We start from the raw sequence: 17,029 nt of genomic DNA, 5'->3' as shown, positions 1-17,029 counted from the left end.
TTGAGGCTTATGAGATTACAGTGTTTATTTCAGAGCATGATACTTAAACATCTACTTGAGAATGGGTATTCAATTTTTTAATACATTTGCAAAGCTTAGCATCTCTGCAATGCTGTGGATTTTTGTTAGTATCTAAACATATTCAGCTGAACCCTACATATAAGAAATGGCAGGAACCTAACAACCTTTTTCTTTTTCTCTTTTCTTTTTTTGTTAAACAAAGGTGCTTGGCTAAGAGCGCAGAGTTTTTTTTTTAAAGTGAATCAAAAACCATAAACTACCGTCAAATTTTATGTAAGTAGGATGAAAGAACTGGGTAGGAAGGATTTACGACTTAGTAAGCAATGGCTGGCAAAATGCTTCATAAATATTTTCTTCATGGTTTTTGTGATTCATTGTCCCTCAGCAGAAGGGCTGGCCTCTTGCATACCATGTCATGAAAATAAGCATCCCTTTTTTTTTTTTTTTTTTTTTTTTTTTTAGACCACAGGATATTTCTGTAGCGTAGTAGAGTTTTGAGACTTACTGTTTTGCTTAAAAAAAAAAAAAATCCCTTACTCTCACTGGCAACACCTGGAACTGGTGAATAAATTTGCTTCAGATGTTTAGTCTAATGTCTTTGAAATATGCAAGGTGGACTACTACCAGATTTCTTCTGCTCCTCATCTTTTAAAGGGTGGTTTTGTAATCTGTGTGCCTAGTTAATGGTAAATGTATTCATTTGTTCATTCTTAATAGAGCATAATATTAGATTTTTGAATCAGCCAAAGGGGAAACATCTACAAAATGATCAAACAAATACGATGACTTTTACTACCAGTTCTAATGACTGTATTTGTATTATTGAATTTACTGAGAAATATTTATACAATGATTAAAAAGGGTTATCTAAATATTACACTGAATAAGGCTCCAATCCAGTAAAACAATTGAGCATATTTCTTATCTTAAACTTTCCTATAGTCTCATTAAAATAATTATACTAAGAGAAACAGAATTAGGCCAAGAGTCACCTTTCACCAATCCTTCTTCTGTGACGCACAGAACTAGAGTCTGCTGGGAGAACAGCAGACCTGCTTTTTAACCCTGATCTTAATTTGAACATTTCCTGCACCTTTCCCAAACCACGGCTTCTGCCTCTGTAGCAGTGGCAAGAGAGTTATGAGTGGTGATTGTGAAGTACTCTATAGAACAGAGGTAAAATACATACAGAAGAGCAATTGCAACTGTGAGCTGACAGCATCGGAAAACCGTATTCAATTGTACATGGCCACAGTCAGCCCTTCTGAGCAGGGACCTTTCTTAAAGAATTTGCATTTCAAGTGTTCATTTATCTGGGTGTGCAAATCCCTTAATTTGGGCTAAAAATCCCTTCTTAAGGCAAGCCTGAAAGCACAGAAGCTGAGTTCCTTACATCTGTGAACACTGGTTAGTATTGGTGAATCTTATTTCAGTTGCTTATTAGAGTAAGCAAGAGACCTTTTTACTAGCTATTGCATAATCTTCTGCTTAATTATATAAAACATTGATACAGACCCAACATGACACTTCTAATGCCTGTTTTCTGTTTGTATGGTAATTATGATTAGCTTCATTTCTCAGGGTTGCATGTAATTATTTCTGGTTAGGATTTATAATAGGAGAGAAAAGGAAGCATGTATTTTAAAATGTATGTATTTATTCTCTCATTGCATATTATTAGTAGTTCAGACTGATTTAGCAAATGCATTTGTAATAGTTTCAGATTAATAAATCTGAAGGTAAGAACTATATTATAATGGCAGAGAGAAGACTCCCTTCCTTCCTCCGCCTAATGGAAACTCAGGCAGGGTGATTAACGCTATGTCGTTAAATACCAGTCACAGCTTCTAGAGGGTTGGTTTCTGTAAGACTCTTGAAAATGTATATGAATCCCATTCAAATTAATAGAAACTCTGTAAAGTCTGCTACGTGAGGGTACATCCAACTGCTTTTGGTAATAGAGAGAAAAGATGGTCTTGTGCTCAGTGCAGTGTCAGGGTTTTAGAAGGGGTGTGTTCAGCTGACTCTCTGCTCTTGGGCAATCAATTGACATCAGTGGACTTTTGATCAAGCATAAATAACTGTGTGAATTAATTCCCCATCTGTAAAATGAGAATCTCCTTTGGTTTTCTTAGCCTTCTTAAATATTGAGGAAGCATCAGTCACTTAATATTAAGCGAGTTGAGTGGTTTAGTATAAGGTCCTGATCATCTTTAATTTCTCAGGGCTTAATAAATATGGAATATTTCTATAAAGAGTTAGTTCTTTCTTGAGGGTAACCTTCAGGAGAGGGCAGGATATACTGACCAACGTGTCATCACTCTAACTTGGGAAAGGAAGGGCTAGGAGTTGTTTAGTGTTGCCAGCTTCAAGTGCCACAAGACTCACAGCCATGAAACTGGCTTAAAGGCACAAAATAAATACGTATTTGCCTTCTAGTTTTTAAGATTGTAAGATACATTCACATCACACTCCAGGCTTTTCCACAGTCAGGAAAGCCAGAAAAAAAATAAAAGTAATAAAGGAGGAAAACCGCAGACATATTATCACACTGCCATCTCCTCCAGGAGCTGGGACTTGAAGAAAAATACCTAGTCTTGCAAAAGTTGAATTAAATTCACAGGAGTCAGCAACACTGGCAGTTCTTTTTGCACATGTGTTCTTTGGACATAAAATTCTTTATAAAAGTAATGTTATTTTTATTTAATACTGTCAACCTGCTCTCTGGGGACTTTCTTTCTCTGCTATGGATATGATGTTATACAAGTGCTTTGTTGCACATGAGCTTTTCCAATGTCTTATTTACAGAATTTAAAAGAGAAATAAAAACAATGTGAGGCATTTCTTCCCCAGATTTGCTCATGACAGAGAAATTAACTTTGAGGTGAGATATCACAAAGAAGTGCCATCAGATTTTGGGGACGGGGAGAAAAGGCAGGGCGGGGGGGGAACACGAATCTGTCTCAAAGCTTTTTTCCAGTTATTCTTCAAAATATCCCTGAACAACTTCCAGCAGGAGAGCAGACACTGGCTATTTTTAGGCAGAAGGGGCTACCTTTGAGAGGTGGGGGAAAGGTTTCAGAAAAGTTAGGATGGAAAGCGAATTTAAACCTAGGCTGCAGACTCACCTGTCAGTCCCTCAAAGCAGTGTATGAATGGACTGCACTCTCATGAGCAAAGGCATCTGCACTCATATGTGGTGGCATATATAAATTGGTACTGCATTTTTTAAAGATACTCTGTAGTTGAAACGGGACTTGTATAGGTTTCATGCTAAAGGAGTAAAAGAAATATTCAAAAGGAATAAATTTCTTCTTTGGCCAGTGTAAAACAGCAGGTGAACCTAGATGATCACAAGTCCCTTTTTTCTCACAATTTATTAATTTCTATGGATGAAATTCCCATCTGTAAAGAGGAGAGTGCGTGTAATTAGTGTTGATGAAAATTCTTATTTTAAAGAGGAGAACACGCAAAATTCATCAAGTCTTAAAAATGAAAGGAAATAATTCCTTTTTGTGTTTTTTAACAAATAATCCACATTTTTCATCGTCAGTCAGAACTTATGAAAGATACATAGCTACTCAAAAACTGTTTTACTTGCACATTATTCCAAAAGCCCAGTGTAGGTTAAAGTTGTTGACGTGTAGTGATTTGATTTATAAATGCTGTTAAGGCAACTCATAACTGTTTCTGTTTCTGTTAAAACATTCATTGTGTAATATTTTTTTCTTCAAATTAACTTGCAGTAAAATATATTTTCCTACAAATGTAGTGCAGTATGATTAATTTTGCATGAGTTGCTTTTAAGGCAGAAAGTGTTGCACAATATAATTTAACATAAGAAATCACCTTTGGGGAAACCAGCAGAGAAAGCTTTTTTCCCATCAGAAGTGTCAGAGCTCAGTAGCTTGTGTTTCACCCCTTGCTAGCTAAGCTGTAAGCAGAAGTGCATACCCAGAGTTTGTCCACTACACAGTGGAAGTCCTTTCAGAAAAACTGCTTAAGGCCTACAGGGGAGGACTTGCTCCGTGAACTGTGCAGGACTGAACCTCTTTTCTTGGTGTGCTGCAACGGTTAGGGAAACCTCTTTCCTACTGTTGCTTAAATGAGCGCTCCCAAGCAGCCTGTGCTCTCTCCCACTGAAATCTCCGCTCCACTGCCTCAGGCACTTGTATAGTTGATTACTTTATACTTTTCAAACACAGAACTGCCACCTCTTGCTGTTTTACCACAACTTGCTGCCCCCCCCCCTACAATTACCATCTCTGGGAATCATGCAACCACTTGAAACTCCCAACTTACACTATTTAATTTTTTATGTACACTTCAGTTCCTCATTCTGACCCCTGGACACTCAGAAAACTGAAGGCAAATCAAAAGAACAGACTTATTTCTAGTTTTGTATCGTATGATTCATAAGTTCCTAAGCCAGATTCCAGACTTTGGAAAACCCAATTACTGATCGTCACATGCTTGAGGTTAATAACAATGTCTCTAGTTGTTAGCAGACATATGCTGCATGTTTGCGGGTGTGGACACGCCATGCTGTGCCTACAGCGAATGCAACTGTGATGTGAACATGGCTGTTTTTCTTAAAGGCTCTCTGGGTAGGGCCTGTCCTTTTGTTACGCATTTTTGTCTCATCCAGCATAACACAAGTCTATGCATCTAATCCAGCTACTTATATATGCAGGTCTTCTCGCTGTTTAATATTACACAGTGTCTGTTCTTCTACACCTTCAGCCATCAAGATAAGTTAGGAATCATTCTGATTGCTCCGAAAGTGTTGTGTGTCCTGCCTGAGGGAGTTCACGATCATTTTCGCTTTCTTCATAAAGTGCTGAAAACAATAATGTCCTAGTATCTGCACACTATGGCTTAAAAATTGCAATGGAGTTACTCCAGATTTACACTTGCATGACAACAAAATCCAGATGCATGCAGAAATCATATCGGCAGCATCAGAAATCTGTCTGTCTCTCTGCCATGGAGTGCAGCACTGTCACCTGAAAGTGAGCAGCCAGGAAGAGCATTCATCACTCTTTTGCATAGACATCTCTAGCAAATAAAAATAACTTCTCCCATCATAAGTTGGAGGTTATATTTTAAATACCACATTCATTCTAAGTGAGCAAATGCAATTGTTAATGAAGGCAATGGAACTCTTTAAGGATATTCCCCACAGTACCAGGACTTTGCCATTCATATCAGACTTTCCTGATTTGCTTCATTTGTAACAGTTGAGACATGCTAGGGAAATATGATAAGGAAGCCCTTTTCCAAGAAAGAGATAAAGATTTTCATTTAAGGCAAGAGTATATTACAAAAGTCCATTCAGCAGCTTAGTTTTGTAACCTGCCAGACATCATTGCTGGGAAAAATAGCAGCCAGGCAAATCACCCACCTTTCCAGGGACACCAAAAAATCACTGTGAAATACTATATTTGAAAGATCTCCCAGACATTTTGTAGACACAGTTCTTGTGTTTCTCCACATCTTGCTACTGTGAACTGGAAAGGTGCTAGCTGGGCTACTGGTTACATCTCTCCGGATGCTTACAAAGAAATACATGTAAGGATAAGATAACATCATCAACTCCAGACATGTTTTGCGAGCAGTAAGGTTCAAGACCATTGTATTCAGAAGCATTTTTCATTGTCTTGTAACTCCAGCAATACTTATAGCTAAGCAAAATGCCTGTGAAGCACTGCCCCTAGTGCTGTCGTGGTATTTTATATACGCTTTGCACAGCTCAAGATGACAGGACAAGATACAGGTTTTAGAGAATGCGACCCCATTTTTAGCTATTTAGCTGACATATCTTTATTTAAACACAAAAACTGGGGACCAAATTTGAAGCTCTCATACAGTCTTGTGTGTTTCCCTCTAGGACTTGTGCCCTCTCCTGGTAAGTCTGCCTTGTATAAGTGTTTTTTATTTTATCTTGCAGATTTAATATTTAATTTCACAAGACTCTATTCCTCCTTATGGAGACTGAGCAGAACCTCTGTGCTCCCCACAGTTGCCTCTTTCATGCGTAGGGTTTTCGAGATCATCATCTTTCTCATTTAAGCAGTCTGTCATTAGAGACATCCTGCCTCTGTTTCAGTGCCAGAGATGCCCACAGGAATTGAATAACCAGCTGTGTCAAAGGAGGAGGCTTCCTTGGGGAGACAACGTGTTGGTACTACATCACACAGTATAGGAATTCCTAAAGCAATATGGATGAGGGGATGCAGACACTAAACTGGCCAAATGCAGGCTCATTGCTGTGTATGTCCGCTTTATTTCACAGAATCACAGAACAGTTGAGGTTGGAAGGGACCTTTAGAGATCATCGAGTTCAAACCCTTTGCTCAAGCAGGGTCACCTTGAGCAGGTTACCCAGGACTGTGTCCAGACGGCTTTTGAATATCTCCAAGGATGGAGACTCCGCAACCTCTTTGGGCAACCTTCCTTCTTCCCTTTCTTCCCTTTGGAAGGAGGATTTAGTGGTGACAGTGTCTTTTACTGTATGTTTTCACAGCATCCAGCACAACAGGGATCTGGTCCCTGCTGGAAAGCATTGCAAGAAAATACAGTACATTTACAAACACATTATAAAGTCTATGCATTTTCTTGCCCATAAGAATTTAATCTTATGCCTCCTGCCAGTGCTGGAGGTGATGACAATAGTATTTTCTTTCTCAGCTATTAGTTATGCTTGGCAAAATATCTTGTAGGTAAACATATTCAAATTCTACTTAAGCAATGCATTACATTCTTTTCTTCCTGCTCCAGTACACACTTATCTCCTTTTTATGTCAATATAGCCACAGATAGTTTCCAATGAAAAAAGGCAACTGGACATACTAATTTCTGCTTGCTCTTTGCTGTTACAATTCTTGTTTCAGTACAGATTTGCAGATGGAATACCTGCAGAAACAGCCTTTGACTTATCTAGAAGAGAGAGACTGGTCAGGGAAGAAACTGGTAACTTTAGGGCATTTAGCATTTGTAAACAGGTAATTTAGAGAATTACAGAAGCCACTACAGAAGACTAATGCTTCAGCTGATGCTGATTTTCAAAGCTTGGAAGTGCCTTTGAATGACAGTTTTTATACATCCCTTATTTTAGACAGAAAATTCTTAGCCAGGGCGGGGGGAGACTGAAACATAATAGACTGCCCCAAACAATGGCTCGATTCAAAGTTCAGTGAAAACAATAGAATGAATTCCTGAGACATCGGGGATGCTCCAGCTCTTCATGAACATGTTCTGGCCAACAGTATGCTTTGTGTAGGTCTGTTAAAACCAGCCATGCTACAACAGGAATGAGTATTGCCAAAAGTTTATCTGTTGAGACAGATTCCCAGCTAGTGTGGAAATGTCCGCTTTCCCAACAAACTTATGACACTTTACCCTGGCTACACATTTGCCTTATTGCATCAAAGATAATTCATGGATAATTGCAAATTACGAATGTACTGGAGCAGTATAAAACCATAGGGAGCTGTAGGTGTTTTATTAGTCTAATAGTTAATCAGCACAAGCCATGATGGAAATTTAGTTGCATAATGATATTTCATACATGCATTATTGTAGCATTAAAATACTCCTGGCTGTGATTTATCAGTCCATTAGAATATGCTCCAGGTTCTTTTTGAAATCTTAGTCCTGTGATTCTTCACAAAATACCTGAGCCATGTAGTAATGGATCTATGAATACACAGCAGTATATATGAATGCTATAATTATAACATATCTGTCTATATTTACACAATTTTTATTTTTTAAAACTCCTTAAAACAGAAGCTTTGCATTTTAATATATACCACTCAAGAGAACAAACTGTCACAGTCAGAGTATCTGTAGCAGAGAAGCAGCAAACGTCCTTTCATAGCGCTTGGTACTGTGAAAAGTATTTAGCTTTCTAGACTTCCCGATGATGTCTAATTATTCTCATGTATCACCTTCATTTCCCATTCTTTTCTGTTTCTCAGCTTCTTACATCCCCTCAAGGACCACAGGGGGCTGCTTGTCTCTCCATCTTTCTCTGTCTGCTCTCCACAACGTAACTTTGGATCTTTCGGTCAAATTTAAATAAACCTAAAAGAGGCAAAGAAGCCTCAGAGATGACTTAGTTCCACCTGTCTCAGAAAAGCAGGTAGCTGAGTGTTTTCAGGGCAGCAAGGACAGGTAGGACGCAGCCTTTACCTGTGTGTTTGCCAGTAGCCAGGCGGCAGCCCAGCGTGCCCATTTTGCCTGGGCAATCGGTAAGCACAGGGCAGCAAAACAGTCCGTTTCGTGCCCAGTAGAGCCATCGCAGGAGCTGTGGAGGGAGCCATGGCAGGAATATGGGGTGACGGCAGCTGCTACTCATAGAACCACTTGTTTTGCCACTGCTGTGTTCTCCCGTAAATTTTACTTTGAGTTGGTTGGTCTCTTTCTTGTTTTTGTTTTCCTATAGTTCCCCAAATAGTTCACGGCCCTCTTGCACTAAGTGTTGGGCAACTTGCTCAGGTGCAGAGCTTGATTTTAAATGTTAGCAGTCCGAATAGGCCTAAGAAAGCAAGTAAGCAAACATAAACTTCTAGAGCCATTTGAGGGAAGAGGGACGTCAAATACAGAGAGATTTCACGGCTAAGTTATATACTTAATCTGTGCCGGGACTGGCAATTCAAATCAAAACAAAATTCTACAAATCACTTTCCTCCTGAGAAGAACTGGTCAAAATGAGATATATTTTTTAAAAGTCTGTTTCCCCAACTTTGTTTTCCTTGCAAATTACTGTGGAAACAAATAAGGTTTGAATTTTCCATGGAACAGAATTTGGGAGAGGAGGATTGCATTACAAATTAATTTTGGAATGTTTCAATCTGCTATGACACAATAAATATTTCATTTCAACTGCAGTTTGTATTACAATTTAATAGTACATTTACTTGAATATTATTTCATATCAGGTTATTTCCCATTGCTTAAAAGCATGTTATATTGTTATACACTATCATAATTGATGTGTCATAAAATAATGCAAAAGTAATGAAAGTTCCATGGAGATGAGAAATAAAAGAAATGAAAATATCACTGTGGTATGAATTTTCAGCATGTTCCTGAAACAGGATTTCAAAATGAAGCCTTTTCTATTTCATTTTTTAAAATTTGAACTCAATACTAATTTACACATCCAAAGTTTTGTGAGAACAATCCTATTTTCCAGGTAGAAAAAAGTGTTCTGACAAAACCTTTCTGAGTGGTTCTGCTATTGAGCTCTCAAGGTGAATACAGAAACCTTAGTCAATTTTCTTCAACCAAGGGTTAGAAGGCAGAGAGACATGTCAATTCTAGTCAGATTTGCTCAGAAATAAGTGAACATGTTGAACTCTGTAAAGTGTTCAATTGTAAATTGGGATGGCTGGCAAGTCTGCTATCTGTTAGATCACGTTCTCTTTACTTCCACTGTCATCTTTAGTAGAGGGAGAAAAAAGCTCTTTCCAGTGTCTGTCTCTGTTTTTTAGGAAGTTTCTTGTAAAAAAAGAGGATTTTTCTTTGTATAAAACACCCAGCTAGCAGTACAGAGAATTATAGCACAAATTCAGAGACAAATTTGGATAGTGTAAATCAACATGCCTCTGTGGAACCCAGTAAAAGTATGGTTATGTGTATTCATAGATAATTCCACCCTGTAGTCACTGGGAATGTCAGTCAGATTATCTCATATGCCAAAGGTCATGTGAACACATAATAATCTCTAGGAGATTGTTAAGTGATACTGCTCTCTGCTCACATTTTTTTGGAACTGATTCGAGCTAAAACCTAATTCTGAATCTCTCCACTTCTGGAAAGACTAGTTAGAGATCAGAACTAGCTTTTCAGTATACTAGTTTCGTTGCAATCCACTGATTAAAATATTCAACTTCATATAAAACTGTCTTGTAGTTCTGACAATACTTGTCTATCTGTAGCTACTTACATGTCATTTCCAAGGTAGGGTCATCTATTTATATCTGTTTGGACATCATGACCAGCATTCTAGTTCACCAGGCTAACAAGAGACCATTTTGGGACACACTGAGGAAGGCTTTCACAGCACCCATTTTTAATACTGTCTTTCAAAATTAACAGTTAAGAAAAAATATCAGATTTAGAAGCCAAATTCACAATAAATGGCAATCAGTTAGAATGAGAATTTTCCTGATTAACTTTCTGTGAATTGCTGCTGATTCCTAATACTGCAGCATTTTTCCCTAAGCAAGGATAGGATGTGAAAGCAGTAGTGACAAAGGATTTGTTGAAAGCTGAATTTGAAAATTACCTGGCTTTGCCATTATCTGGTTATCTATTTTGGGATCAGATCCTCAGCTACAATAACCTGATGTCATCTCTTTGAACAAATATACCTTGGCCAAAGATGTGGCTATCTGTGGTTAATGAACAGTTGGAGTGGCAGAATTTGTGAATTTCGGCAATCATGGAAAATGACTGCCTGTTGGAAAGTGGGTGATCCAGCAGTGCAGTAATAGTGCCATTTCACAAAGACAGAAAAAAACATTCAAAGGGACATGTTGAATGAAAAACCACTTATTTGTGAAAATTCTATTATTCAAATTCTTATTGATATTCTTCTAACCTCTAACCCCTAAAATAATTCTTCAGCGCAAGAACTGTGTGATGCAATTACATACAGATCATTGGATTTATTATAATTCCTTCAATTCTAAATGGGTAACTATCTGATTAGCTTGTACTCACAAAAGGCAGTATCCAATTCCCATAATATCTTCCTTCCACTTAGGGGTCTTCCTTAAGTCATAGCCTAAGTTACTAATACGGTATTTTAAATCTTAAACAGAAATGTGGTGCTTTGTGCATTACTGCATAAGGGAAGGACAGAACCAGAATTGATGACTCAGAGGGCCTTTCATTCTTGAATTCCTAAAAAATGAAAAGTTGCCTTGAATGGAAAAGTAAAATTATTTTTGCTAGGAAAAATAGAATTAGAGGTTTTAAAATCATCCTTTTCTGAATGAAAAGTGTAATGAATGCAATGCGTACCTATAAAATCAGCATTTTTTGCTACTTTTTTGTGAAGAAAAAGTATTCTTGAACTTTAGAATACTAAAAACTTAGTATTCTAGAAACTTAATTATATATAAAATCTGGTGTTAGACTACCAAGTTGAAGAGCTGGAGGGAAAACTGGCTTGACCGTCAGACATAGAAGATACATGCCAAATAACAGGTGCTTCTACAATACAATTCATCTTGTCCTAGATAAACCAAGGATGGTCTTTTACTTTCTTTTCCCTTTGCATATCTGAAAAATGCTGAACTAGAGGAAAAGGAAGAATAGAACACTTTCAGAAATAATTTAAAAGAATAAAAGGAAAGAAGGACTAATAATTACAGTGGAGTGTTTCAGGGTGTTTTATTCAGTCAGCACAGTGGGTGATAAGCACAGGTGCTGTTCCAGTCCTTACATTTCTTTAGCTTGTATTGATGTACAATGAAGAGAACAAAGGATAATTAATGGAGTACGAAGAAGACACTCTTAGTAGGAAGCTGATGTCTCATCATCATCTTCAAGTTGATCAATATTAGAATCTATAACTCTACTGGTTGTTTTATGAGGTCTTTAATAAAAAAGGGACACAGAATTATCAAGATCATAAAAAAATGTATTTCATTCTTCTGTGGCTATAGCCTTGTTACTCTGCCTGGGAAAGGACACTGTGATTCCTCTGTGGCACAGCCTGCTCTGAAGAGGAATGTATTTGCGTTATTTTTCCATTTCAGGTCTGTCTAGCTTTTTTCAAGTGAGGCAAATGGTTATCCTCTAAGCCAGCTGGCCCATAAAACACGTCTTTCTGCCCTCCTGGCTGGCTGTGCTCTGGACCTTCTCTGGGCACTAACCAACCAAGCCTGTGCTCTGCCCGTGCCTGAGCTGGTGCAACTTAAACCAGCTCTAAGCAGCAGCAGCTTGAAGCTACTCAGGCACATCAGTGATCTTGCTAACGAGCTCTGCGTGTCCGACAGACCTAGGGAGGGAGCACAGTAACCTCCAGCTCCGGCTACCTGGCTTCACGTGTGAGTTGGGTAGTGTGCAATGGCTCACACTGCACCGTGTGGATACCTCAGCTGCAGTGGGTCACTGTAAGCACAGATCCTGACAGGCACCTCTTAACTTGTAAGCACCTAAGGGACATGAGTGATTTGGGAGGTAAATGTCTTGCCTCAAGACCTAAAACGGAAGCTGAGACTAATTTTTTGAGAGCTAAAGTTAGAGGACATGAATCCCATGGCAGGCATGGTAGCATCTGGAGGGGGAAACACTGAAAGTGTCAGGTTGAAAAATCAGAGAGAGATAGAAAGGCAGAGTTCCTGTGCAGGGCTGAACTAGAAATTTTACACTGCTTGAAAGCAGCACTGTCCTGAAGTCAATGCAAGCTTAACTGGTATGGGAAGTGGAAAACCTGAGCTCTGTTTCACGCTCATCCTGCCCTGTGAGCATAGGCAGGTTACAAGTCTTGCAGTTTCCCCAGTTTGTTCAGATGGGCAGCTCTCCAGAGCACCAGTTATCCCTGACTACTACTTACCTGAACCTGGCACAGTAAGATACTGATCTCCCACAGGGATGCAGGCACTGTGGTAATACAGCTTACTGTATTTGGAAAGCCAGAGGATCCTCCCTCACATCAGAGAAAGCCAGTTCCTTGCCTCCAGATGGCAATGTCAGCTCTGAAAGCCTGCCCCCACCCACCCTGTGAAAGGACACATCAGGTTTTGGTCTGCAGTCTTATGCGCCGTAATGTTTGTTACCAGCTATACAGCACTTGCATCCATCTCTGACAGATTCTGGGCTCTGGACCTTGCAGGTGTGAAATTATTACATATGAGAAAGCAATTTGAGCTATTTTAGAGGTTTCTAAAATGTAAAAAAAATAAAAACCTCTGTCTCCCCAGTTCAAGTCCACAGCAGCTGTACAACTTCTAAAAATAAGGCATATGCGGACTGTGCGAGGATGTGATGTTCTACTGGAAGCTCTGGAACGACTTAAGTGTAGTGAGTGCAGATGAAATGCTTTTCTTTTGTTTTTGCACTAAGGTAGAAAGATAAGCCTGCTTCTTGTATTGTCCCCTGTGGCTGCGTCGGCTGTCAGGAACTCCAGGGGGAACATCCCTCTCCTGGCCCAGCATGGTTCCACATGGTTTGGGTACAGCTTGGACCTTACTGATGCCAGGGCAAACTCTGTCCTTAGTTTCAAGGATTCCAGACCCTAATTTGGGTGCAGTTATTATTGCTTAATAGGTGCATGGAGGAAGCAAGTCCAGCTTTAAGTAGAGATTGACTTAACAGAAGTTTCTGCAAATAAGGACTTTGGAGCGACCAGTAAATCCCTCTAAAACTATGGAAATGAAAGTGAGCAATAAAAACCTGACCTTTACATACCAGCCATTCACTAGGCACCATTTAGCGCAGGTATCATCATAAAGCTTTACATTATTGAAATCTGTATTTAGTTATCTGCCTGTTTATATTATTACTGGAAAAAATTTGACTTACTCCTAGCACTAGTGACACATATATTGCATATTTGTGTTGGGTATCAACTTACACAAAAGCAAAACTCATTCTTTTCTATATTGATTTGTAGCTTTTGGGTCAGCAAATTTATTTCCTTGCATCAGTATTTTTCCAGACTAACAATCTTTTCAGGAAAACAACCTATCTTAAGGTGCTGACTGATCTCTACTAGCAGAATGGCCTAATGTTCTTCTCTGTGCTTTATGTACAGTTACTATCACAATTCTTTCTTATATCACTAAGCACATTTTGAAAAAGTGGGACTAAGGGCTGAAGATGATGCCAAGAAGGAATTTTCAGTAGGTCAGTTTATGCGTGAGTGCATAAATTCTAGGTGATGTAATGAAACAGGGATTGGGATTGCCCAGCAAAACTCATTAAGTCTTTAGTTTGAAGGTGGGAAGAGATAAAGCACCTTCTATAGAGCAGAAAGGTTAGGTTCCTGTGTAACTGCCGAAGAAGCAGAGTGGAGAAACTCTGCCAGGTTTTGCTTAGACTGGGAAGATCATGTTCAGCTGGAGATGGAGGTGAACCCAGATTAACCAGTGACAGGTGCCCAGTCAGGGAAAATGGTGTGCCATGACTGTTTCTCCACCTCTGCTGAAAGAAATCCTGCTGCTCTTTAAGGTTTTCTATGTCTCACTGCCACTTCATACTGTTATTAGCCAATGGCACACAGGCACCTAATGTCTCCAAAGAAGGAAGTTTGCTGTGTTCTGCCATTGGCTCTTCTAGTGAGGTCTCTCGCTACAGCCAAAGCAGTTTCCTCTGGTTAAGACTCACTGCTCAGTCTCTGTGCTTAAATGAACAGATATGGACTATTAAATCAGTGTCATCTGCAAGGAGACTGTCTTATGAAGACTAGACCCTTGCCTCTGCCACCTAGATCTCAAACTTGACATACTATTTCCATAAGTGTTCCATTCACCTTCCCTATAAATTCAAGGTACTTGTAAGTTTTTCACTCTAGCCAGTTCTTACTATGTTTCTCAGACACGTTGTACGAAGTGTATTAAGAAATCAATATACATAATAAAATAGAGTCTAAAAGGCCTCAGGACTGCCATCCAGCACCGTGACACCTGAATTGCTTCAGTGCACATGAACGACAGCATGCAAAGGCAAGCTGATTTCAAGCAGAAAGGACGGAACCTGACCCCTTTGCTAGTGGCCCTTTAGGAAAACCCCTTCATATCTCTAAGACCCAGGTCCTAGTATGCTTGGACCTGACTTTTAAGCTCACCCTTCAAGTTGTCCCATTGACTTGATCTTTGGGGCAGTCACTGCTTCTGCAGGGCAAGCAGGTTTCCCTCTTTCCTGTTGGGATTTTACCCTTCTATTGTCCAAACAGGGCTGGCCCAGGTAGTATGTGAATCAAATGAGACCAATCCTTAATAATAACATCAACATGCAAATGCAATTGCTATTTGCATCATCCTTGCCTAAAGAACTTATAGACAAACTGAATCATCTCTTCATTAAACAGGAGGAGAGGAAAAGGGATCCCCAGAATGAAGAAGGAAGAAAAAATTAATCTGCTTGCATTTTGTTTTCTTTTTCAGGTACCTCCATCATCTACCCTTCTTGATGTGAAACACAAATTTCACAAAGCATGTAAGTACTACAGCTAGCAGGCTAGAGGCATGGTTAGAGGCCTTTCAGGTAGGAAAAACTGTCAAATTTATTTTTCATGAGATCTTGCAAGAAAGGTGAGACTGGCTTGACACCTCCAGTGCTAAATTAAAGCAGCTCTTGGACCAAGTTGCTACTGTATCTATCACAGACTTGAGAGGCTGGAAGGAGGGGACTGCGTAATTTATCACGGCCAACCTATGAGCAGCAATACTTATCTATCCTCTGCTTTTAACATTACAGTGTCAATTCAAGACCACAACTGTGTTTGCCCTTCCCAGTGTTATATTAGATAAGATTCAATAACATTATAGCACTTTCAGCTGCCTATAAATAGATCGTGTGGACCAAAGAGCTACTGTAGATGGGAAGTCAAACACAGAGTGATTAAATGACTTATCTGGGATCATGCAAGCAATCTGGCAGAGTTCTCAACTCACTCAGCACTGCCCAGTTCCCTAACAGTCAGGGAAACCTCGCTTTCTTTTAGCAATGCTCTTTTTTCTTTCACATCTGTGAGGAAGGAAGAAAATAGTGGGGGGAAGGATAATTTTTGGTAACCTTAAGTGTCACTCACATTTGAAATATGCAGGTCTATGCAATGCTTGTTAACTTGAATTGGACTTCTTAGAACTGCAGAGGTACTTGGGCAGAAAAAGATGCAACAAGAACTGAGGTTTGGAAGTGAATGCCAGATAAACTCAAATTAGGAATGAGGCAGTTGTTTTCCAACAGGCAGGCTGGTTCACTGTTGGAGTAAGCATCTGAAAGGATGGGCTTTTGTTATTTTTACAAAATAAGGTGTCTTCAAGTAAAGACTAGATGCCTTTTCGAAAGAAATTAGTCAGACACAAATATTCAGTTCAGAGCAGGGTGAGTGGATGAAATATTAAGCTTCTCTTCTGTCCTTAGAATTTTATAAAACACTGAAGTTCAAGGCTGCTGTGATTGCACAAAGGTTCAGTTGATGAAGCAAAAGGCTGTTGATACAACTGCTCCAAACCTACTTGTTTTCACTCTCTGTAAGGATTTGTAAAATGCAGAACAGGTAAAGTTTGAAAGCTCAGCAGCTGAGTATGAAAATTGTGCATAAGATTTAATATTTCAGTACGAGTATTTCTTCCCCTCAGTTTGTGAAAACGCAGCGCATTTCTGCATAGACTCTCTTAAATCAATTGAAACTGGATTTATATTGATCCAGCTTAAATCAGTTGAAGATCACTGGCATAGAAATTTATGCCAATTTAACTATAATCAGGTTTTCAATGGATTTGGGTTAAAATGGTGCAAGCTTGTGTATAAGCCCATTTAATGGTACCTGCATTCATATTTAGAGGTACCTTAATCCTCAGATATTCCCAGTGATGTAAGCAGAACTAAGTATGAAGAAAGACAATAAGCATACAAAAAAGCAGATCATAAATGGAAACTCTGACAGTGTGGCTGTTTACAACACATGTAAGGGCCGGCACATTCCTTCAACGTTTTCTTCAGTCCTCAGTTTCTCAGTTCAGTTCCCCCCATTCTGCAGAGCACACTGTGTCAATGTCCTGTGTCCTTTCTTCCCATTTCAGCTCATTGCTTTGACCTTTCCTTTTCCAACTCAGCCTAGACATTGTTGTCTCAACAAAGTTCCCCTCCCTCTTCCTTTTCCACTTGCAAAGAGCAAACTTTTTGTGTAGTTTGAAGGACGACAGCTTACTGCATACAGTTCTTTTAGGCAAGAGCTGAGAAGGGACTGAGCTGATCTGTGGATGTCTGTGGTTTGCTTGCTATTTCCAACTAGCTCATGCATTCATTGCTGTCATTT

The 17,029-nt window shown here is 39.2% G+C and overlaps 1 protein-coding gene and 1 long non-coding RNA gene across 2 annotated transcripts in view; one reads left to right on the top strand and one right to left on the bottom strand.

Annotated features, from left to right (window-relative positions):
* The window catches only part of LOC112980780 (uncharacterized), a 124,031-nt gene that overhangs the window by 22,357 nt on the left and 84,645 nt on the right, over positions 1 to 17,029 (bottom strand). The window lies entirely within an intron of this gene.
* The window catches only part of TECRL (trans-2,3-enoyl-CoA reductase like), a 64,944-nt gene that overhangs the window by 480 nt on the left and 47,435 nt on the right, over positions 1 to 17,029 (top strand). The window contains exon 2 of the mRNA XM_026095937.2: positions 15,150 to 15,201. Within this exon, the coding sequence (XP_025951722.1) occupies positions 15,150 to 15,201 (52 nt within the window). The remainder of the gene's footprint in view (positions 1 to 15,149; positions 15,202 to 17,029) is intronic.

Source organism: Dromaius novaehollandiae, chromosome 4 (genome assembly GCF_036370855.1).
Source record: "Dromaius novaehollandiae isolate bDroNov1 chromosome 4, bDroNov1.hap1, whole genome shotgun sequence".
In the NCBI taxonomy this organism is placed as follows: Eukaryota; Metazoa; Chordata; class Aves; order Casuariiformes; family Dromaiidae; genus Dromaius; species Dromaius novaehollandiae.
This window is presented reverse-complemented; position numbering and strand designations above follow the sequence as displayed.